Source organism: Elephas maximus, chromosome 11, assembly GCF_024166365.1.
Source record: "Elephas maximus indicus isolate mEleMax1 chromosome 11, mEleMax1 primary haplotype, whole genome shotgun sequence".
Classification (NCBI taxonomy): Eukaryota; Metazoa; Chordata; class Mammalia; order Proboscidea; family Elephantidae; genus Elephas; species Elephas maximus.
Window position 1 is genome coordinate 32,993,256 of NC_064829.1, and position 24,943 is coordinate 33,018,198.

General features: G+C 37.4%; 1 protein-coding gene across 1 annotated transcript in view; it reads left to right on the forward strand.

Annotated features, from left to right (window-relative positions):
• The window catches only part of TAF4B (TATA-box binding protein associated factor 4b), a 143,596-nt gene that overhangs the window by 111,353 nt on the left and 7,300 nt on the right, over nucleotides 1-24,943 (forward strand). Inside the window, exon 14 of the mRNA XM_049899913.1 lies at nucleotides 889-993. Within this exon, the coding sequence (XP_049755870.1) occupies nucleotides 889-993 (105 nt within the window). The remainder of the gene's footprint in view (nucleotides 1-888; nucleotides 994-24,943) is intronic.

The following is a 24,943-nucleotide window of genomic DNA, read 5'->3' on the forward strand; positions in this document are numbered from 1 at the left end:
GTTAACCAGTGTCATAGAACAATGTGTATACTGTTTGATGAGCAACTAGTTTGTTCTATAAACCTTCACCTAAAGTACAATTAAAAAAATAAAGTCCCTTCGGGGGAAAAAAATAAAAGCGTATACTTTGTAGATTTAGGCATTCTGGGTTAGGTATGATGAAAGCTGTATGACAAAATAGTACTAAATCGCTTTACATTTTTGCCATGGAGATAAATCTAGAATATGCTCTTTTATTTGCAAATCAGAAAGCGTACTGTATTGAAAAAATTAAGATTGCTTGCTCTGAGTTCCATTTCTACTGTTTACTACATGAATGACGGTAAAGAAGTTTTCTTAACTGCTTACAGCCTCACACTCTCCATTAGTAAAAAGGGGATAAAGTATATGGATGATTTTTATGTTATTATATCATTAATATGTATCTTTCTATGTGGTTATGAGAGGTGTAAGTTAATATTTTGAGGAAGTGCTTTGTAAATCTGTAGTAGAGTTGTTTCCTATAGTGTAGAAAAAATGTTTTTTTAATTTTCTTTAATCTGAAAAGGTTGACCATAGTTATGTCTGTCTCTCTCCAACTTATTGTTCTACATACTCTCCAGGCATTTCTTACCTGAGCCCAACCTGGGAAAGATTGATTAAGCTTTCCATGCCTTTCTTCTACTATCCCATACATGCCCCCTCCCTAAGTTCGGCCTCTGCCGATAAGAGATTCAGAGAATGTTGGAGTAAAGAAGTCAGGGAATGTGCTTTTGGCTTTTAGGGAAATCTAGTATTTACACTGTAACCTTATTTGGGGAAGAATACAGAAATAGGCTTAGTGATCAGTTTCTTTGTCCCTCTGAGCATGACTATGTGTAAACACTGTTTTTTTTTTCCATCTTCCAGTTACAACAGTTGGAGCTCGCACAGATACAGCATAGAGATGCCAATCTTACAGCCCTTGCAGCTATTGGACCGAGGAAGAAGAGACCATTAGAATCTGGAAATGAGGTATTGAAATAATTTTCTTTTTCTTGTCAAGAAAGCAACCCAAGTATGAAGCAAAGACATGGAAGTAGTTTAGCCTACCTTGCACAGTATTGCTGCCAAACTCTTCTTCATAAAGCTTTTCTTTACCTATTTTATGAAATTTTAATTTTTGCCTGGTTTTAAAGAAGCATACAGTTGCATGTCACTTCATGTCCATGATACTTTCTGTGAAACAGGACATTATGTCACTTAGACATTGTTCAAACACCATGTTACATATAGGCAGTCCTAGGATTATGAATGAGTTCCATTCCTAAGTCTGTTTTTAAGTCTAATTTGTACATAAGTCGGAATAGTTAGCTGCGGTTCATGTCTAACATCAGTCAGATGTTTGTCTTAGTATATGTTGTGTAGTGTACCTTTCTATGTGTAAAAAACATTAAAGAAACACTTCCTGATACACTGAACATCTTTAACATAATAATGCAGTAATAATAATAATGTTTTTGATGCATGCCTATTTGTTATTAGGAACCGTTGTATGTACCTTGAATTTTTAATACAATAGGCCTTCTGGAGGTTGGGATCGCAGACATACATGTGGTCAGATGTTGCCCGGGTGTTATGTGGCACGTGACTGTATTCCCTTGAACCTAATTTTACTTACTACTTACTTCACACTTCTTCCTGTCCTGCATCTCCAGTCATACTGATTTCTCATTATCTCCATTTATTGGAATTTCTGTGCATTCTTTCTAGTGATCTTATCAAATGCTACTTGTCTATTAATACTGAATCTGCCATCTTATTTTATCTGTGAACCCTGAGTATTTATTCCCATACGGACTTCTTTTCTGAGCACATAATGTGTTGCATAGCATTAATGATCTTTGATTGTTCCTTGTATATTTTTCCTTCCATTAGATTGTGAACTTCTTGAGCAGGGACTATGATCTTATTCCTTTATATTCCCTGTAGAATTGGGGGCATGACTATTGTTAATTGCTTGATTAACGCCAAGGAAGGACCTTTCTTACACCTTCAGAGCAGTTGTTCTTCATAATGTCCGATTTTAAGATTGATCAACAGGGCTTAGGTAGAGGTGTGGTAAGAGCTTCGGGGTGGGGACAGTGAAAGCACCGAGTCTCAGCTCTTCTGCCTTACAAATTACAAATGTACTTCGAGGCAAGCTCCTCACCACTGTTGATGTTTCCTTTATTTATGAAATGATAATCACCTCAATAGATGAAGGGTTAAAAAAAAATTGACTTCTTTTTTCATTATAAGTGAAATGAATGTAATATGTTCACATGTTTTTAAAAAATCAAACTTTACAGTATATGAATATATAAAAAAAAATTCCTCCTCCAGATTTCCAGCCCTCTGTCCCTTGCCATCCAGGTATAACCACTGTTGGGTTTTTTAAGTATCCCTTCCAGAAAATTGTTTTCAATACGGGCACGTACTGATGTGCATTCACAAGTCCGCATATTTGTTTTTACTTAAATGTGATCAAACTGTATCTGCGGTTCTGTCCTTGATATTTCTCCCTTTCTACCATCTACCTCGTATAGATTTATCTCATACTTTTTAAAGATATGTGACATTACAGTGTTTAGATAATGCATAATTTATTCTGCCAGTCCTCTAATGGACATCTCCAGGTTCTTAGACTTATTGCCTCAGAGAACATCATTGTACTTAATTCCCAGAAGTGAAATTCCTGGGTTAAAGGGTGTGCATGTTTGTAAAAACTTTCTCAGAACATTCAAACATATACAAAAGTAAATAGTATAATGAACCCCCATATGCCTACCACCCAGTTGGAACCACTATTAATTTTTACCTAATCTCTACCAACTTTCCCAGGGAAGGTCTCCCCGCTCCATTCAGGCTATTTAAAGTCAATCCCAGACTCAGTATGGTTTTACCCATAAATATTATTTGTTACTTTTTATTTTTCGATAAATATTTAAAAATAACTCTGAATAAGTTGTATGAGTTTTTTTACATCCACCAGTAGCATATAAGAGCACCTGTTTTCCTGCACACTCATGAACACTGGGTATTATCTTTATGTTGAAAAAATGCAGTTTTTTAAATAGAGTGATTAAATTGTGAGTAAAGTTGAGCAATTTTTCATGTGTGTATTGTCATTTTCAATTTTCCTTTTTCCTGCTTAGTTATATTTTGATTAAGGAGACAAAACCCCTCCCCCCCCCATTTTTTCTTTGGGCTTTATTCATCTAAAAGTTTTGGGGCCCTGGTGGCACAGTGGCTAAGAGCTCAGCCACTAACCAAAAGGTCTGCAGTTTGAATCCACCAGCCCGCTCCTTGGAAACCCTATGGGACAGTTCTGCTCTGTCCTCTAGGGTCACTGTGAGTTGGAATTGACTCGACAGCAAGGGGTAAAAATAAAAATCAGTCTTTCCTTTTTGTCTTCTGGACTTAAGCTCTATTTAGAAAGCCCTTTTTTAATTAAAAATTTGTGTTAATACTTTTGTCATTTTACCCTTAAAGTATAAACGTTTGATTCATCCAGAATTTCTTTTGAATAAGAGTTGAGATATGGGTTTATCTTTATTTCCTCAGCCCTCCGTCCTCCATCCTCCTCCCTGTCTAGAAAATTGTCCAAACACCACTTACTCAGTAATTCTTTCCCCATTATTTGAAATAGCACCTTTATCATGTGCAATTCTGTATAGAATACAAACTCCCGTATGTACTGGAGCCTGTTTCTGTACACTCTGGACCAGCATTGTCTAACAGAACTTTTCCGTGACGATGAAAACGTTCTGTGTTTGCACTGTCCTCAGTAGCCACAGATGGCTGTTAAGCTCTTGAAATGTTACTAATGTGACTAAGGAAATGAATTTTTAATTTTTAAAAATTAAATTTAAACAACCCAGTGTGGCTGGCTGGTAGTCATTCTGTTGAACAGTACAACAGGACTATTCTACTGACGTATGTCTAGTTAGATATCAGTTCCAACTCCTAATTATTATAAAAAATACCTAACCTGTTGCTGTCAAGTTGATTCTGGCTCATAGCAACTCTGTAGTCTTTTAATATACCTGAAAACATGGTAAAAAGCAGACCGCTAAAGGGATTTGTGTGTGTGTTTTTTTCCCCTATGTCTCTAGCATGGGACGGCCCTGTGTTCTTTATTTTTGGTTCATTTGTGTATGAAGGTATGTAAGTACTGTATTAAAGCAGGGTCGTGCTTTTTCATCATGAAGCATATTTCTGTAAATATGCCTAGTTCACATACTTTTTTTCTTTATGCTGCAAGAGTAGTTATTTGTAATGGTTTTTTATTTCCGTAGTTATTGTTTATAATATCATAATGTTACCCTTTGAGAAAGAACTACAGGGATGTCTAAGTTGCTGACATACTTTTGTATTATGGTAGCATTGTACAACAAATTCTGTTCAGTGTTTGCTGTTCGAGGAAGCATTGGAACACACAGGATAAGTACATGTGCTCTAGACTGAGACAAATATGGGTTTGGTTCTTGACTCTGTTAAGCTTTGTAATCTTGGACAAGTTCTTTAAACTCCACACCTCAGTATTCCCCATCTGTAAAATGGATATAATACCTGCCTTATGGTGTTTTAAGGATTATATTTGATAAATTACTTAATTTTCAGCCTCAAGTAAGTGCTTAATAAATTGTTGCTGTCATTGTGGTAATAGTCATTGCCATATTTTAGCTTTTTATTTTATAAGTAATATATTAAAACAAAAAAACATTGCCATTGAGTCAATTCTGACTCATAGCAACCATACAGGGCAGAGTAGAACTGCCCCAAGGAGCAGCTAGTGGATTTGAATTGCTGCCCTATTCGTTAGAAGCCAAACCCTTAACCACTGTGCAACCATGGCTCCAAGTAGTATAATTACTTTTAAACATAGTGAATTTGAAATGGTAATTATTAATCCCTTTAGAGCTTTGCTTCTCTGTCTTGTTAGACTTTGTCCTAAATTTTAGAGATGTTAAGTGTTTTTCATTGATTTGATATTTGAATCTGAGAAAGTCCTTAGGTTAGAAAAACAAACAATTGTGCTGTTTGAGTTCACAATACTGAGAAAACTCAGTTTAAATGATTGACATTAAAATGTAAACTTATCTTTTAAATTCAAAACAGATGTTTTCTAACTTGGATATAAATATCTTGAATTGTCAGTTCATGCTTGGTGTTTCTTTAGTTTTGAGCACTTGAGGCATGTGTATGTATTTCCCCCTGTATTTTCTGGATTTTAAGTTTAGATTGTTGTCAGACTTTTATTGAATTAATCAACAGCTAATGTTGTAAGTAACGTCAGTCTGAATTGAAAGTATCCGTTTCTTTAATGAACTCGTGACACTGTTAGTGTAATCCTTATTTTGAAATTAGCTGAAGACTACTTTCTTTTTTGTTGACTTTTATTCATGGTATTTTAATTTTAAAGGCATTTTGAAGATGGGAAACTGGAGACAACTCTGTGGTGTGCTCTTTCAGTGTTTAAGTATACTGCTAATTTATTTGCCCGTCTAATAAATTGATTTGCATTAGTCAGAATGGTAAAAGCACCCCTTTCATTTGTTTTATTCCCTCATAAATAACACAAAAGTGATGTTGTTGGAAACAGGCTTTATCTTCTGTTTTCTTCTTTCATTATAGATGAGAACTTGCAGTCTTACCTGTTTAATTTACATTTGCCACAATAAGGATATACTGTCATTCCAGTAAGAGGAAAGTAAGAGCAGAGTCTGGTACTTTGAAGAATATTTCTTTAGTTGAAATGCAGGTTTTTTCTCCTAAAGGAGAGAGCCTTCATTTTGAAAGATTGAATAGAACGATGATGGTTTAAAAAAAAAAAAAAAATTCAGAAAATTAGTACCTTTAACATTCAGAGATTATCATTTTTGTTGATAGTAGATTAGAGAAATTACTTTCCGGTCTTTGTCCTTGTTTTTTTTTTTTTTTTCCCTGTTATGATAAAACAAAACTGCCTCTATCCTTAAAAACAGCCTTTTTGTACAATTTATATACTAAACTGGCCTCTTGTAGATTTACACTTGATTTTCTCAGAAGTCCCGGTAAAGTTGAATAGTATCAGCTATGGTATCATGTTGCTCTGCAAAGAGCAGCAGGTACCAGTGACCATTTTGAACCAAGTATTTATACTACAAGCCTCTTGGCTTTAGGAGAGGAAAATAATTAAAATTTACTATTTGGGAGTATTTTGAAATTATCATTAATTACTGCCATGGTTTGAAGTTATATACAGAAATAAGTACTTGTGAAGTCTTTTGCAAATGAAACAATAGCTTAGTTTAATTAAAAAAAAAAAAGATCTGCCTTGAGCATTATGCTCTTTTAAGAACTATCTACCTCATATATGGGATCAAATTGATAACAGCAACTTGAAAGATTAGATAGGAACCTGAGGGGACAATGAATTTATGTTAATGGGGGAAGAACAACTCAGAAAAGGAGAGTGAGAATGGTTGCACAACTCAGAGAATGTAATGTGTCACTAAGTGGTACATGTAGAAACTGTTGGTGTATGTTTTGCTGTGTCTATTGTCAACAGCAACAGCAACGACAAAACAAAAATTTAAAAAAATAGAAAAATGTGTGAAATTAGTTTAATTAATGTAGACTCTACAGATATTTATACCGTAAATTAAAACCTACTTTAAGATTTAGAGTATTTGCTATTGTGTACATATGGTTGTGTAGGTGATATGTTTGGGGTCCTTTGGAATGTTCTGACATTAATAATATTGCCGTCTTCATTCATTAGAGATTCTTGGATTAGAAAAGATCTCTCCTTTTCCCCATTAGTAATAATTCCAGATAATTCACATGACTTATTAATGATCCAGCTTGAATAATGACATTTATTTTTGTTGAATATGAAAATAGGTTTATTTTAACTTTATATGATAACATACCTGAAAAAGTCACATCATTATACAGAAAATAGATTTTTGGAGCTATGAAAGTACAAATTAAGGGATGTCTGAGCGCAATTTTATTTTACGTGCATATTCACCAACATAAATGATGCCTCCTGAGAATGTGAAATTATTTCATTGACTTGAAAATACTGATATTTCTGTAAAAAATCATGTGGTTTACGGTACCAAATGAACCTCCATGGTGGTTATAGTATTAGTATGTCTAGTAAATTTTGCTTAAAATAGTGTTCGTTTGCTAACTAAAATGAAGAAATTATCAGGTAGATAAGTATATGCTCTTTTTATCTGGAAGCAAGTTAGAGTGTTATCCCTTTAATTCTACTTCTTGAGGATAAAAGGAAAAAGTGTTTTTGAAACTTTGCAATAAATTAGAAAATTTAAAATCATTATTAAGCAATTCTGATTTCAAGACAAGTGCATTTTTTTCCCACAGTTGACTTATAATTCAGAGAGAAATGTCAGATATTGATAGCAGTTGTCCTGTCTCTCCCTACAATTAAGGGTGCATCCCCAAATGCATTTCTTCTTCTTCGTTATACTTTTTTTTTTTTTTCCTAGCACTGAAAATAAGCTGTTTAGTTTTGGATGTTGTGATAATTACTTTTAAGTAGTCATTCTTTAAATGTTAATGCTAAATATTAATAAGAAAACCCAGGCAGATATCATTTGAATAGAACTTATAATTCTACTGCAATATCCTATATCCATATTTTTAACTGTTGTGTTGTGTGGCCTCACTATAAGACTAATAATAGAAATCATCACATTGCAGTATTTTGAGATAACTTATGGATGTAGGGGAAAGAAGATGAGAAGCAATACTTCAGGATAACACGTTAAGTTCGTTGTCAGGTATATTTCATGTTGTAGCTTGCAGAAGAGTTTTCTACTGTTTTTTACATGTATTTAGAGATGACTTTTGAGAAATCCCATACCATAAATAGTATTCCACTTCAGTTAGAACCTTTTTTGTGTGAAACCTAAGATATTGTCTGTATCTATTTCACTATTGTAGCAGCTTAACCCCCACTTTAGTTCAGACTTGATATTTAAACATTGGGGTAGCTGGTTTGATTTTGGGGGTAAGGTGGGAAGAAGGGAAGCAGTTTTCAGAAGGTCGTAGCAAACAGCAATAAAAGTCAGGATAAATAAGTAATGCTGCTGTGAAGTAGGAAACCCTGGTGGTATAGTGGTTAAGGGCCATGTCTGCTAACCAAAAGATTGGTAGTTCGAATCCACCAGGCACTCCTTGGAAACTATGAGGCAGTTCTACCCTATCCTGTAGGGTTGCTATGAGTCGGAACCTACTCGACAGCAGCGGGTTTGGTTTGCTACGAAGTAAACAGAAGAGTTTTAAGAATCTTTTCTGTATGTTTTCTTTGTCATTTCGTGGCCCTGTATCTGGGTGCCATAAAACACAAAGTGTTTCTAAAAAAGGAGTCCTGATGGCACAGTGGCTAAGTGCTTGGCTGCCAACCGAGAGGTCAGCAGTCTGAACTCACTAGCCGCTCTGCAAGAGAAAAATGTGACAGTCTTCTTTCGTAAAGATTACAGACAAGAAAACCCTATGGGGCAGCTCCTGTCTGTTGTACAGGGTCCCTGTGAGTCAGAATTGATTCGATGGCAATGGCTTACTCTGCTAGACACCTGGTCCTCTGGAGGGCCAAGTATGGCTTTTTGGGCCTAAGCTGTGTTAAGGTTCACCCAAATTCATTTTTGGTACCTGGTATATGACTTTAAAACCACAAAGGAATTAAAGCTGTTTTTGAGCAATAAACTGAACTTGTTTGAAACCATATTTATCTACTAATCAGTGCTGAAGCAGTGTAAAAAAATAAAATGCATTTTATTTTGGAAAAAAAAAGTTTTCTTTAGCGTTGTTACTTAAGAAGTACATGGCAGAGTTTGAAATAGCTGACAAAAATGAATTTGGCAAGTTTGTATTTTGAAAAGTTTAATTTCATTCTTATGAAAAAGAAAACCATTTTCAGTCATTTTAATAGATAGCCAGAAATCACTAGGGCATTTCACTAATGTCAGTTTATCTCAGAAAAGTATTACCAGTGTCACAGTAACACAAATACCCTCTCACTACTCATCATTATTCAATATTATGTCCTCAGTGTCTTGGGATGTTGTAGACACTCAACAAAAGAATTGGTTAATGGAATTCCAGAACAGCCTCTGGATTTATGAAGGAATCTATGTGGTAGGTAGCCATTTTTCCCCTCCATGTTAATCTTTATAGCAGTAATACCTCTCTCCCTGCCTGTATTTCTGTGTTTCAGTGGTATGTTCTTTCTGGGAAGTGAGAGTCAGCTAGTTAAGTGCCAGGTAGTTATATGGCTACAGCCATATTCTTCTTCAGTCAGAAGCTCAATGTGGGGACAACAGGCATTATTTACTGAAGCTCAGAAACATTGGCATGGGCAGCAGTTGGGCCCACAGCTCCTGCAGTTCCCCTGACTGATCTCCTATAGCATCTCAGAGTTCCAGGCTATTATGTACAGTTCCTGGAGCAGCAGCCTATGTCATAGTTCCTCAGCTCCCCCCAGATCCTTTCTTTTAGCTTCTCTGATTCGTAGGCCAGGCCCAGCACCAGACACAGGAGCAACAGCTATAGATAAACTTTTTAGCCAGGTTGTATAATTATATAAGACTGTATCTCTCAGCCGTGGTGGTGCAGTGGTTAAGTGCTCAACTGCTAACCAAAATGTCAGTGGCTCAAACCCACCAGCCACTGTTTGGGAGAAAGATATGGCAGTCTGCTTCTATAAAGATTATATAGCCTTGGAAGCCCTATGGGGCAGTTCTGCTCTGTCCTATAAGATTGCTGTGAGTTGGGTTGACTCGATGGCAACCAATTTGGCTTTTTTGTTTGTTTCATATCTCTGCAATAAATACCATATTCTATACCATTAATAGTGTTCTCTGATCAAACTTGGACTGATTCAGAATTTTGTACCATAAGTAGCTAAGAGGAACAGCACATTAAGGATGGTGTCCTGAATTAGTTTTGGGTTTTCCAGAATTGGTTCTCTGGCATAATTCGATTTAAAGGCATTAATGACCAGGTTTTTAGTGGTAAAGGGGCCACTGGTAGTACATGACAATACAGTAGCAAAGCAGACTTTAATTATTACCTGTATACTCCAGTGATCAAGTGCCCATAGAAGGCAAGGCTTTTGGAGACCAAGTATTTACTACCACAGAACATTTTGGTGAAAATAAGAATAATGGGATTGGTTGGTTCCTTCAAAGTATGCTAGAGAACTTAGGGAAGAAAAATGTGAACACAGGGCTTTAAATTCTGAGCTCAGGATCTATATAAGGGACTTGAAACCCTCTGTTTGCCCTTACTAAAGGCCATTAGAATCCGTTTGCTTTCATTTGTCAGGGTCAGCAGTACACCTTCACTGACCCACATCAAGCGCATATCAACTCCTAATCAGGAGTTAGACTTTTTGGAAATAGTGAAAGGCAGAGACTTCTGAAGACCAATTCAAAGTCTAATCCTGCAGGTGGCTGAATTACAATGCAAATTGAATTTTAGCCTTGGAAGGTCATTTCTGTTAATATTAGGACATTTATTGGGTAAGAATGGAAAACTAGAATTTGGAGTGGGGAATATGGACAGATTCCAGTGAATCTGGGAACGAAACTCTAAATTCTGCTGAGCTTCCTTTGCCAGTCATTCTACCCCTGTCAGAGGGGGAGGTAAATCTCCTGAAGAATCTGTGATGGCTTCACTTGAGGTAGTTACCTTGGATGGGACTACTCATTTTCTTCAGGACTTATCCATACCATCTCTCATTGCCTCTCTGCCTATTACCAGGCTCAGGTCCTTGCAGTAGTCCCCTAAGTGTGTGCTCCAAGAAGAGGTATGATATACACTAAAAGAAATGAATGATATTGCCTGCAATTACCTGGGGAGTGGTCTAGAAATGAATTAGAAGGGTGTGGGTTTAGAATGGAAGTGTAATATAAAGTTGGGTCAGGCTCAGTTTATTGTTACGGGCTCATAAGCAGAGATTTCAGATTGAAGATGTTAGGCCAGAGGGCTAGGAGCGGCTGTAAATGTTTGCTAGATTGGTTGACTGAAAGCCAGACCAAAAGTTGGTGTAAACTAAGTGATGTTGCGAGGAATGCAAAACTTTCTTCATGTACTATAGAGGAAGTTATCCAAAGGCTTAGGGAGATTGGAATGCTAGAGTGGATTTATCATATGAGATCTGGTCATATATGTCCCCCTGGTGGATCCAGAGCTACAAAAAATACATTCATCAGAGCTACAAAAAATACATTCATTAGGGGTGCCCCATCTTTGAAGAGCTTTGGTGGCTATTAAAGACAGTAATGATAGGAAAACTGCTGCCTTCAGACTGGGCTCCTTGTGAATTCAGTGGGGATGATGGAACCCTGGGTGCCAGAAGCAAGTAAAAACCAAAACCAAAACCAAACCCAGCGCCGTCGAGTCGATTCCGACTCATAGCGACCCTGTAGGACAGAGTATAACTGCCCTGTAGAGTTTCCAAGGAGCGCCTGGCGGATTCAAACTGCTGACCCTTTGGTTAGCAGCCGTAGCCTTTAACCACTATGCCACCAGGGTTTCCCCAGAAGCAAGCAGTGGCACTTAATTGCTAAAGACAAGATGACTCTGATTATTGTAAATAGCAGAAAGGCCAAAGCAGTAACCAGAATAGTTTGAGCTGCAGAAATCTTTGGCATTGGTTAATTGATCGTGGTACCACTAGGACTGAAATAGGTGGTCAGCCTATTAAGACTTCCTTGATTTGTATAAATGGAAGAGCTCTAGGTCTGATGATCAGAAGTATGACTTGGATCACCACAATAAAGAGTCATAGCCCCGTAATCAGTTCCCAAATTTAAAACAAGTTCACATACCCTAAGACTTTTGAATGAAGGGAGAACCAAGGCCCCCTTGAGTAAGAGCCCTGCTATACAGCCAACATTTTATACTATGAATCTCTTTCTAGTCTCCCCTTAAAAGATCTGCAGCCATTTCAAGGGTGACTGTGCATTGGGGAAGAAGAATAATTAGAATTAGAATAATTAGACCTTTTAGAAATTACCAGACACAGGTTCTCAGTTCCAGGAGATCCAAAACACCACTGTTTCCATCAGTTTTGGCTTTGGTCAATCCCAGTGGGCCCCTAAACTCACCCTATGGTTAGTTCTACATTTCTGGAATGCATAATTGAATAGACATACTCAACAACTGGTAGAATTCCCACATTGGTTCTCTGACCCCAGGAAGAGGGAAAATTGAGTGGAAGCCACTAGAATGGCCTCTAAATATTAAAACAGTAAACCATTTCCTGGAGGGATTACAGAATCGCCATCAAGGACATGAAAGATGCAGGAGTGGTGATTCCTACTATCCTCATTCAGCCTGTGAAGAAGACACTTAGGTCTTGGAGAATGATGGTAGATATCAGATGGTGGCATCTATCTCAGTTGTTCCAGATGTGATTTTGTTTGCTGGAGCAAATTATTGCAACCTTTGGCTTTTAGTGGAAATACCCTGGTGGCATAGTGGTTAAGTGCTATGGCTGCTAACCAAGAGATTGGCAGTTTGAATCCGCCAGGCGCTCCTTGGAAACTCTATGTTGCAGTTCTACTCTGTCCTGTAGGGTCGCTATGAGACTTGAAGGCAGTGGGTTTTTGGCTTTTAGTATGCAGATACTGATCTGGCATGTGCTCCCCACCCCCACCTCCACATCTGTTAGTAAAAGCCATCAGAATCAGTTTGCTTTTAGTTGTCGGGGCCAGCAATACACCTTCATTAACCCACTTCAAGGGTATATCAACTTAGAAACCTTCTGTCATAAACTAGCCTGCAAGGATCAGAATCACCGCTCCTCTCCACAGGACAGTACATTGATCCATTAAATTGGTGTCATGCTGATTGGATCTGGTGAGCAAGAAGTAGCAACTCCTCTATACATTTTGGCATGGTGCATGTATTCCAGAAGGTTAGGAATAACTCTCAGAAAAATTTAGAGGCCTTTTATCTTGGGGAACATTCTAGGGTTTCACCGGTTTGGAGCATGTTGAGATACCCTTTCCAAGATAAAAGAGAACTTGCTGTATCTGACTTTTACCATCACACACAAAAAAAACACATTTGGATTTTAGAGGCACCATATGCTTCATTTGATCTGAAATGAGGATTGCTCCCCTCTCTATTGCCCTATCCAGGAAGGACTCTATTTTGTTTCTCTTTCTATTTTATTTCCAGTGGGTCCTTCGCTGTCAGCTCTTCCCTGTTCCCTTTTTCCCTCACTTTTGATTCCTCACTGGTGACTTCTTTAAGCTTTCTTCTCCTTCCTCTGTAATGTGAATTTTAAATTTAAAAGTGTTATTTGCGGCAGAATAAATACGTTCATTGTAGAAAACATAGCAAAGGAAAAGTTATCTCCACCCTATCACGTGTGTTTACAAAAATCATAGTGTACTAATGTTTTTTGTGTCCTACTTTTACACTTAATATATAAGATATTTTCAGTTGCATCATATGCATGTGAAAGCTGGAAAGTGAATAAGGAAGACTGAAGAATTGACATCTTTGAATTTTGGTGTCGGCGAAGAATATTGAATATACCATGGACTGCCAAAAGAACGAACAAAGCCGTCTTGGAAGAAGTACAACCAGAATGCTCCTTAGAAGCAAGGATGGCGAAACTGCGTCTTACGTACTTTGGACATGTTGTCAGGAGGGATCAGTCCCTGGAGAAGGACATCATGCTTGGTAAAGTAGAGGGTCAGCAGAAAAGAGGAAGACCCTCAATGAGATGAATTGACACAGTGGCATAACAACGATATGAGGATGGTGCAGGACCAGGCATTGTTTCATCCTGTTGTACATAGGGTCTCTATGAGTCCGAACTGACTCGATGGCACCTAACAACAAGTTTTACACTTAGGAGCCTTGGTGGTACAGTGGTTAAGCAATTGGCTGCTCACTGAATTTCAGGATTGGCGGTTCAAACCACCAGCCGTTCTGCGGGAGAAAGATGTGGCAATCTGCTTGCATGAAAATTACAGCCTTGGAAGCCCTATGGGGCAGTTCTGCCCTGTCCTGTACAGTCACCGTGAGTTGCAATTGACTCGAAGGCAAGAGGTCAACTTTTACACTTAATGATGTAATGTGTACATTTTATCAGTGATATTAAATGCTGTTCTACACGTTTCATTGACCTTCTAAACCCTGGTGGCATAGTGGTTAAGAGCTACATCTGCTAACCAAAAGGTCAGCAGTTCGAATCCACCAGGTGCTCCTTGGAAACTGTGGGGCAGTTCTGCTCTGTCCTATAGGGTTGCTATGAGTTGGAATCAACTCAACAGCAGTGGGTTTGGTTGGTTTCTTTACAGCCTAGGAAACCCTATAGGGCAGTTCTACTCTGTCCCACAAGGTCACTATGAGTTGGAATCGACTCAACAGCACACAACAGCAACAACATTGTTCGACATGTTTTAGTTTTCTGTATAATGTTATGTGAGCCTATTTGTAACTAAAGTTTTTTTTATATAATTACAAATTGCTGTCCCCCAAAATTGGACCGCTTTACATTCCTACCAGCAATTTATGGCAGTGTCTGTTTATTAGCATCTCATCAATACAGGATATTATTTTTTAAAAAACCTTAGTGCCTTGTGTTATCTCCTGGTCTTTTGCATCGTCAGTCTCCTTTCCATCCTCATTTGAAACCAAAACTAAACCCATTGCCGTCGAGTCGATTCCAGCTCATAGTGACCCTATAGGACGGAGTAGAACTGCCCCATAGAGTTTCTAAGAAGCACCTGGCGGATTTGAACTGCCGACCTTTTGGTTAGCAGATGTAGCTCTTAATCACTGTGCCACCAGGGTTTCCTGCATCCTCATAAGGAGCCATAATACACTTGTTGAGCTAGCATTTGTATTCATTCATTCACTCATACAATTCTGCTAGGTGCAATGGCAAGAAAAATAGAGAGTTTTCAGCTTGCTTGGAACTTATAGTCCAAAAAGTTAGTTTTCTTTATCACAGCGGTGATCTGGCCTATTTTGTCTTATAATTAAGCATGTGTTTGCAAAGCAAATGGTGATGATTAAGGGTGTACTGGGAGCCTGTGATACAGGATGAGGACCCTTCTTAGCATGATCCTTGTAGCATATGGCCACAGATACTTGTGGTTACACTGGAAATTAGCGTGATGTGTATAAAATACTGAGTTGTGGTTGCAGAGCTGTCTGTAAGAACCTTTAAGATTCCTATGTCTTTGCTCAGGTATTTCTCTTGTTACATTCTGCTGCCCTCTTAGATATTTTGATCATTGATTTCCCCAGGGCAAGTTGTATTTTAATGTTGTTTTCTGTGTAATATTTGAAGGTTTATGTGGGTTTTTTTTCTTCAAAGCCCTAATGGTGAGCCTATGCTAAGAAGGATTTTTTTTAAGGTTGCCTAATTACAGTGATTCTGTTACGTTTTCAGGCTGTGTCTATATGTATGTTTCTTCTGTAATTTAGGCTAGTGTTACTTTTCTTAGGCTTCTTAAATATTTTCACATGACCAGTTATACTGTTAAGATTATTCCCAAATGTTGTAACTGTTTGTTTTAGTCTCCTATATAGCTGTTTAGTTCACAGAATTACCTAGGTTGTATAGCATTACCTATAATAATATCAATAGATCTTAGAGGGTTTTTCAGAGTGATAAACAAATGCTAATTAACAACAAACGTATGCTGGTGGGAAAAGTGATTGGTAACCCATTACCAAACATATCTTTCCATAGTTTAAATGAGTTAATTTCTCTGTGAATTTTGCCCATATTAGGTGTTTAGCTAATGTTATTGTTGAAAACCCAGGTTTACATGAAAAGAAATGAATAACTGCCTGAGGTATATTTCTAATGGTACCTTCTAGTGGTACTTAGAGTACCATTTTTGAGTTCCTATTTAAGTATTTTCTCCAAGCATCTCATAGCATATTGAAGATAGACATAGGTTAATTTTGCAGTTTAGCTTATTTGTTTTGATTTATCAGAATGTGCCAATATTTTTTGTAGTTGAAATTTAATTCAAATACAGTATAATTCACCATTTTAAAGTGTACAGTTCATTAATTTTTGGAATATTCACAATGCTGTGCAACCATCACCACTATTTAATTCCAGAACATTTTCATCACCTAAAAAAGAAACCCCATACCCATTACCAGTCACCCTCCTGGCCCCTGGCAAATGTTAATCTGCTTTCAATCTTTATTAATTTGCCATTTTGAGTGTACAGTATATAACTTTCTGTTTCTGGCTTCTTCACTTAGCATGTTGTGAAGGTTCATCCATGTTGTAGGCAGTACTTTATTTCTTTTTATGGCTGAACGATATTCCATTGTATGGATATACACTACATTTTGTTTATCCCTCTGTCCGTTGGTGGACATTTTGGGTTATTTCTAATTTTTGGTAAAAACCAAAACCAAACCTGTTGCCTTTGAGTCAATTCTGACTCATAGCTACCCTATAGTACAGAGTAGAACTGCCCCATAGGGTTTCCAGGGAGCGGCTCGTGGATTTGAACTGCCAACCTTTTGGTTAGCAGCCGTAGCTCTTAACCACTTTGCCACCAGGGCTCCAGTTTTTGGTGGGCGATGCATAAATAATGCTGCTATGAACATTCATGCACATGTTTTTGTATGAACAAATATTTTCAGCTCTCTTGGGTATCCCTAGGAATAGAATTGCTGGGTCATATGGTAACTCTGTGTTTGACTTTTTGAGGAACTTCCAAAGTGCTTTCCGTAAGTGGCTACCACTTTACATTCCCACTGGCAATGTATAAGGGTTTCCAGTTTCTCTACATTCTTGCCAATATGTGTCATTGTTCTTTTTTCCTTTATTATAGCCATCCCACTGGGTATGAAGTGGTATCTCATTATGGTCTTGTTTTGCATTTCCCTGATGACGAATGATGTTGAGCATATTTTCATGTGTTTATTGGCCATTTGTATATCTAGTTTGTGGAAATGAAGTTCCATTTATCTGTTTTTTTCTTTGGTTACTTGCACTTTAGGGATCATAATCTAAGTAATTGATGCCTACTCTAAGGTCACAAGATTTACAGGTATGTTTTCTTTTAAGAGTGTTTTATCTCTTACAATTAGGTCTTTGATCTATTTTGAGATAATGTTTTATACATTGCAAGATAAGGGTCCAACTTAATTATTTTGCCTATGGAATCCAGTTGTCCCGGTAGCATTTGTTGAAAAAAACTGTTGTTTACCCCATTGAATGGTTTTGACACATTTGTCAAAAAATCATTTGATCATAGGTGTATGGGTTTATTTTTGGATTCTCAGTTCTGTCAGTCTGTATGCCTGTTCTTTTCCCACTACCATACTGTTTTACTTTGTAATATATCTTGAAATTGGGAAGTGTGAGTCCTCCTACTTTGTTCTTCTTTTTCAAGATTGCTTTGGCTGTTAAGCTACCTTTATAATATTAAAATTGTGAACATATGATGTGTTTTCATCTGGTCTTTAATTTCTTTCAACAATGTTTTTGTAGTTTTCAGTGTACAATTCTTTGACTTCTTTTGCTAAATTTATTCCTATGTATTTTATTCTTCTTGATGCTGTTGTAAACTGGTGTTTTTTTCATTTTGTGATTGCCCATTACGAATGTATAGAAATACAATTGATTTTTGTATATTTATTGTGTATCCTGTAACCTTACTGAATGTATTTATTAGCTCTAATTTTTAATGGGGGTTGTGTGTGTGTGTATCCCTTAGGATTTTATATATATAAGATCATGTCAGTTGCAAATAAGAGGTAGTTTTACTTCTTCCTTCTAATCTAGATGCCTTTTTATTTCATTTCTTGCCTTATTGCCCTGGCTAGGACCACCAGCACAAGTGAATATCCGACATCCTTTTCTTATTCCTGATCTTAGGGGAAAAACCTCAAATCTTTCACTTCTATAAGTATGTTAGCTCTTTCACTTTTAAGTGTGATGTTAGCTCTGGGTCTTTCATAGATGACCTTTTTAAGGTTCCCTTCTATACCTAATTTGTTCAGTGCTTTTATCATGAAAGGGTGTTGACTTTTATCAAATGTTTTTTCTGCCTTTATTGAGATGATCCTTTTTTTTTTTTTTTTTCTATTAATAAACTATGTTACATGGATTGATTTTCATATGTTGAACCAACCTTGCATTCCTGGAATAAATCCCACTTGGTTGTTGTTGTATAAACCTCTTCATATACTTTTGGCTTTGGTTTGCTTATGTTTTGTTGAGATGTTTGCATCTATATTCATAAAGGATTTGATCTATAGTTTTCTTATGGTGGTTTTGTCTGCTTTTGGTATCAGGGTAATACTGGCCTTATAAGTGAGTTAGGAAGTTGTTATGGATTGAGTTGTGTCCCCCAAAAATGTGTGTCAAGTTGGCTAGGCCATGATTCCCAGTATTGTGTGATTGTCCACCGTTTTGTCATCTGATGTGATTTTCCTCTGTGTTCTAAATCCTGTCTCTGATGTTGAGGCAGGATTAGAGACAGGACTCAGTCTACAAGATTAGGTTGTATCTTGAGTCAGTCTCTTTTGAGATAGAGAAAGCTGAGCAGAAAGACAGAGGGACCTCATATCACCAAGAGAGCAACGCAGGGAGCAGAGCGCGCCATTTGGACCCGAGGCACTGTAGAAGCTCCTAGACCAGGGGAAGATTGAGGACACGGACCCTCCCCCCAGAACTGACAGCTTTCCCCTGGAGCTGGCACCCTGAATTTGGACTCCTAGCCTCCTAAACTGTGAGAGAATAAGTTTCTCTTTGTTAAAGCCATCTGCTTGTAGTATTTCTGCTATAGCAGCACTAGATGACTAAGACAAAAGTGTTCCCTCCTTTGTATTTTTGGAAGAGTTTATGAAGAATTGATGTTAAACGTTTGGTAGAATTCACTAGTGAAGCCATCTAGTTCTGGGCTTTTCTTTGTCAGAAGCTTTTTAATTATTATTCAATTTATTTTTTGTAGGACCATGTGCCAGTTTGATTAATCTTTTGCTTCTTAGTATCAGGTGTTATGTGGCTTTGTATCCTTTTTTCATTCTTTCATCTTGCCCTCAATGTCCTGTGCATATATGAGTGAAGTACTAGAAACTTAAGGAACCTTTGTTGACACTAAATAGTTAGGATTTGATTGCAACATAAAAGACATGTTCACTTATTAAAACTCATAAAGATAATTGGGTAATACCTGTTTGATTTAGTTTAGAATGTGTTATCCAAGGAGATTTTAATGGTTTGCCACTCTGCCACAAAGGACATCTTGGGTTGTTCATAGAGTTCTGACTATGACAGGTCATCGGCTGGATTTATCACACCACACAGTAGTTTGATTTTTAACATCATGTCTTGTATGTTGTAGTCCATTGCTTTTAACTGTTCTCAGTGGCTGTATTTGGTTGCTCTAATTAGGAATTTCAGTAAAATCAGTTATTCTTCATCCCTCCAAGTCAGTCTTATATATAGCAAATAAAAGCAAGTACATTTTTTTTCCTAGTTAGAGATTAAAGTTAATTATTAGTTAAATTATTAGGTTTGGGAATAAGATGGTGTAGGGTCAAAAAACCAAACCAACCTATTGCCATTGAGTCGATTCCGACTCATAGCGACCCTATAGGACAGAGTAGAACTGCCCCATAGGGTTTCCAGGAATCTCCTGGTGGATTCGAACTGCCAACTCTTTGTTTAGCAGCTATAGCACTTAATCACTATGCCACCAGGAAACCCTGGTGTAGGGTAGATTGTTATTAGATAATTTTTCCTACTGCTTAAGTATGCTTTTGGCCATTAGCTTTCAGGCCAGTAGTTCTCAGCTGGGGGCAGTACCTACTCCTTTGTGTGTTTGGAAATGTGTGGAGTGTTTTTGCTTTGTCACATTGACTGGGGGAGGCAGGGACTACCATTAGCATTTGGTGCCTGGGGAGCAGTAATGCTAAACACCAGGCAGTGTGAAGGGGCAGACCCACCAAGTGATGCTTTCCCAGTTTTCTGGTACCACCCCCATAGAGAAATACTGATATATAAATTTCTCAAGCATTTTGATAATACTTATCTCCTGAGTTGACCATATCCTAGCATCTTCTACCAAAAAACCAAACCCAGTGCTGTCAAGTCAATTCCGACTCATAGCGACCCTATAGGACAGAATGGAACTCCCCCATCGAGTTTCCAAGGAGCACCTGGCGGATTCAAACTGCTGCCGACCCTTTGGTTAGCAGCTGTAGCACTTAACCACTATGCTACCAGGGTTTCCAAGTGTCTTCTACAAAACTCTTCTATTTATTTATAATGAATTTTTCATGTAAGTATTGGAGTAAACATTTCTTTGTCTACATTCTATGTAGCTGCCTTAATCTTTGGTGCATCTACCTAGTAGTAGATATAGAATTTTAACATCACAGTGGTTCTCAGACTTTTTTGCTCAATTACATAAGACAGTAGAGAAGAGTAACCATGCCCCTTTAGGGAGAATTTGAGGAAGGCGTTCACACAGCAGTGACTTTGAAATTTCAATTTTAAACTTAAAATTCAAATGAATTTTGCATTTGATTTTTAGATCGAGGTGTAATTTATATACAATAAAATGTGCTGGTTTTAACTGTAAACACTACACCCAGTCAAGATACAAAACATTTCTATGACCCCAGAAAGTTCTGTCATGGCTTTTTTCAGTCAGTACCACCTCCACCTTCTCTGCAATTGCTGATCTAATTTCTATTAGCATAGCTTAGTCTCACCTGTTCTAGAACTTATAATTACTCTTTTGTTTCTGAATTTTTCCACTCAGCGTAATGTTTTGAGATTTATTGACATTGCATGTATCAGTAGCACATTCCTTTTTAGTGTTTAATATAGCATTGTATGAATACACCATAATTTGCTTATCCATTTAGTTGCTGTTAGACACTTGGGCTATTTCCACTTTTTGGCTATTATGGATAAAGCTTTCATGAACATCCTTGTATAAGTCATTTTTATTTCTCTATAAATATATAGAAGTGCATCTGTTGGATCATAGGATATAGGTGTATGTTTCACTTTATAAGGGACAGCTAAACTGTTTTTGAAGTAGTTGTACCATTTCACACCCCCTTTAGTAATGTGCCTTTATTTTCTTAATGTTGTCTTTCAGAAGATAGCAGATTTTAATTTTGATGAAGTCCAGTTTCTTTCTTGTATCATTAGTGCTTTCTGTATTCTGAAATCTTTCTCTGCCCTGTCCTTGTGAATATTTTTTCCTAGAAGCTTTATAGTTTAGCTTTTATTTTAGGTCTTTGATCTATCTTGATTTAATATTTGTGTAGGTTGTGAGGTAGAGGTTTATTTTTGCTCATAAGGATATCGTGTTGCCCCACCCCATATATTACTTTCCTTTTCCCATTGAATTAACTTATTGCTTATGTTGAAAGCTGTATGCGGAGATATACATACATGTTGTGTTCTGTTCACCTATTTTTGTGTATTTAAGCCAAAACTACAATCTCTTGATTACTTAGTTCTCATTGAGGTAAGTACCTTGTATTTTTATATGAATTTTAGAATCAGTTTGTCATTTCCTAAAAAAAGACTCTATTTTTTATTAAGATGTCACGGATTGAATAGTGTCCCCCAAAAATGTGTCAACTTGGCTAGGCCATGACTCTCAGTAATCTATGGTTGGTATTCCCTTTTGTGATCTAATTTTCCTATGTGTTCTAAGTCCTAATCTCTGCTTGTGGTTAATGAGGCAAAATTAGGTTATATTAAAGAGGATTAGGGTGGGATGTAACACCCTCACTCAAGTCACAGCCCTGATCTGATAAAAGGAGAGTTTTCCTGGGGTGTGACATGCATCCCCTTTTATCTTACAAGAGATAAAAGGAAAGAGAAGCAAGCAGAGAGATAGAGACCTCATTACCACCAAGCAAGAAAAGTCAGGAGCAGAGTGCATCCTTTGGACCTGGGATCCCTGCACTGAGAAGTTCCTAAACCAGTGGAAGATCAATAACAAGAACCTTCACCCGGAGTCGACAGAGAGAGAAAGTCTCTCCTGGAGCTGGCACCCTGAATTTGGACTTCTAGCCTCCTAAATTGTGAGAGAATAAGTTTTTGTTTGTTAAAGCCATCCAGTTGTATTTCTGTTAAAGCAGCACCAGAATAACTAAGACGGTGTTGAGTCTGTAGACCAATTTGCAGAGAATCGACATCTTAACACTATTGAGGTTTCCAATCCATGAGCCTCGTAAATCTCTCCATTTACTTCTGTCATCTTTAATTTCTCCATGTAGTGCTTTAGTTTTCAGGGTAGAAGTCTTTCACATCTTTGATTACATTTATACAATTCAAGAGATTATAAGTATTACCAAAATGCTTGAACAAATGCCAACTGGTGGCAGCTCGGTGGCGGTGAGTAGATGAGATAAATTGTTAAAGGGTTTAGGAGTAAGCCACCAAGGGACTTTGCCTTTCTGTTTTCCCCCCAGATTTACATGAGAGTTGGTTTTTCTATTTCTGCAAAGAAGGCTATTGAAATTTTGATAGGGATTGTATTGAATCTATATAGTTTTCATTATAGATGTCTTTCACGTCCCTGGTTAGATTTATTCCTAGTTATTTTAGTCTCTTAAATGCTCTTGTAAATGGAATTGTTTTCCCTAATATCCCTTTCAGATTTCTCATTGCTGGTGTATAGAAAACCACCTGATTTTGTTTGTTGACCTTGTATCCTGCAACTTTGCTAAATTCTTCTATTAGCTCTAGAAGTTTTATTGTGGACTGTTTGGAATTTTCTATATATAGGATCATATCATCGACGAATTGAGATTATTTTACTTCTTCATTTCTAATCTGGATACCTTTTATTTCTTAATGCTCTCACTGGGACTTCTAATATGAGATTGAATAGACGTGGTAAGAGCAGGCACCCTTGTCTTGTTCGTGATTTCAAGAAGCTCTCCGTCTTTCTCTGTGAAGTATAATGTTGGCTGTTGGCTTTTCGTATATGCCCTGAGTCATATTGAGGAATTTTCCTTCTATTCCAATCTGCTGTAGTGTTTTCATCAGTAAACGGTGTTGGGTTTTTTCAGATGCTTTTTCTGCATCCATAGAGATGATTATGTGGTTCTTTTCCTTTGTTTTATTGATCTGGTGTATTACATTGATTGATTTTCTAATGTTGAACTATCCCTGCATTCCTGAAATAAATCCCACTTGGTCATGGTGTATGACTCTTTTGATATGCTGTTGGATTCTGTACTCCAGTATTTTGAGGATTTTTGCATCTATTCATCAGAGATACTGGCCTGTACTTTTATTTTTTGTGGTGTCTTTGTCTGGTTTGGGTATCAGGACTGTTTGCTTCATAGAATGAATTAGGGAGTATTACTTTATTCTGTATATTTTGGAAGAGTTTAAACTGTATTGGTGTCAATTCTTCTCTAAATGTTTGCTAGAATTCCCCAGTGAAGCCATCTGGTCCATGATTTTTTTTTTTTTTTTTGGGTCAGGAGGTTTTTGATCATTGATCCAATGTCTTCACTTGTTATGGGTCTGTTGAGACTTTCTATTTCCCTGTGAGTCAGTTTGGGCAGGTGGTGTGCATCTAAGAATTTGTCCATTTCATCTCAGTTATACTGTTTGTTGCCATACAGTTATTCATAATATTGTCAAAATTTTCTTTATTTCTATTGGGTCAGTTGTAATAACCCCTTTTTCATTTTTTATTTTGGTAGAGTAATGGTTTTAAGTATTTTGAATTTGGGATACTTGGAGCCCTGGTGGCGCCGTAATTAAGTGCTTGGCTGCTAACCAGGTCAGTGGTTCAAACCTACCACCTGCTCTGCAGGAGAAAGATGTGGCAGTCTGCTTTTGAAAGATTTACAGCCTTGGGAACCCTTTGGAGGCAGTTCCGTCCTATCCTGTAGGGTCCCTATAAGTCGGAATTGACCAGAGGGCATCGGGTTTGGTTTGTTTTTTTTATGGTGCATTCAAGGAGTCCTGGTGATGCAATGGTTAAGTCCTCAACTGCTAACTGAAAAGTTGGCGGTTCAAACCCACCCAGCGGCTATGCAAGAGAAAGCCCTGGCGGTCTGCTTCCATAAAGATTACAGCCAAGAAAACACGGGAGTAGTTCTTTTCTGTCACATGGGGTTGCTATGAGTCGGAATTACCTCGACAGCTCCTAACAACAGCAACAATATAGTACTTTCTGTTGGTGACTTCACTAAGAGATTGCACATTGGGGTGTGGAATTTAGGAGTTCTGTCGGAGCCCTGGAAACCTGGTGGCGTAGTGGTTAAGAGCTATGGCTGCTAACCAAAAGGTCAGCAGTTTGAATCCACCAGGCGCTCCTTGGAAACCCTATGGGGCAGTTCTACTAGGTCCTATGGGGTCACTATGGCTTGGAATCGATTCGATGGCAGAGGGTTTGTTTTTTTGTTTTTGTTTTATTGGAGCTAAAGATGTGGGTGCTTATCAGCATATAACAGGCAGGGACAGGTGGTTATATGATTGTCATATATATCTTAAGTGATTTGTTATTTGAGGATACACGGTGACTGGTATTTTCTCTGGAGAATTAGAAATTCTCAGTAGAATGTTAATCTGTGGCTGTGATATTGCATAACCATAGTGTATTGTACTATAGAAAATTTGATGTAAAATACATTCCCTTTTTCTTGTCTGTCCTCCTTTCACAGATATTTAAGGTAATATTTTACAGAAATGCCAACCTGTAAAAAAAAAATTTTTTTTTTGTAAGCATGGTCAAAATACATTTTTCTCTATTTTTCAGGGAGAAATAGTAAAGTTGATTATTAGCACAATAGGGTTTACAATAATAACTTTAAATATGTTAGCACATTTATGTGTCTGTGTGACGGTGGCTGGCCTTCTTCTTTTTGGTTCTTTCCTTCCCACACAACCCTTAAGACCTGCTGGAACTATGAAGAGGAG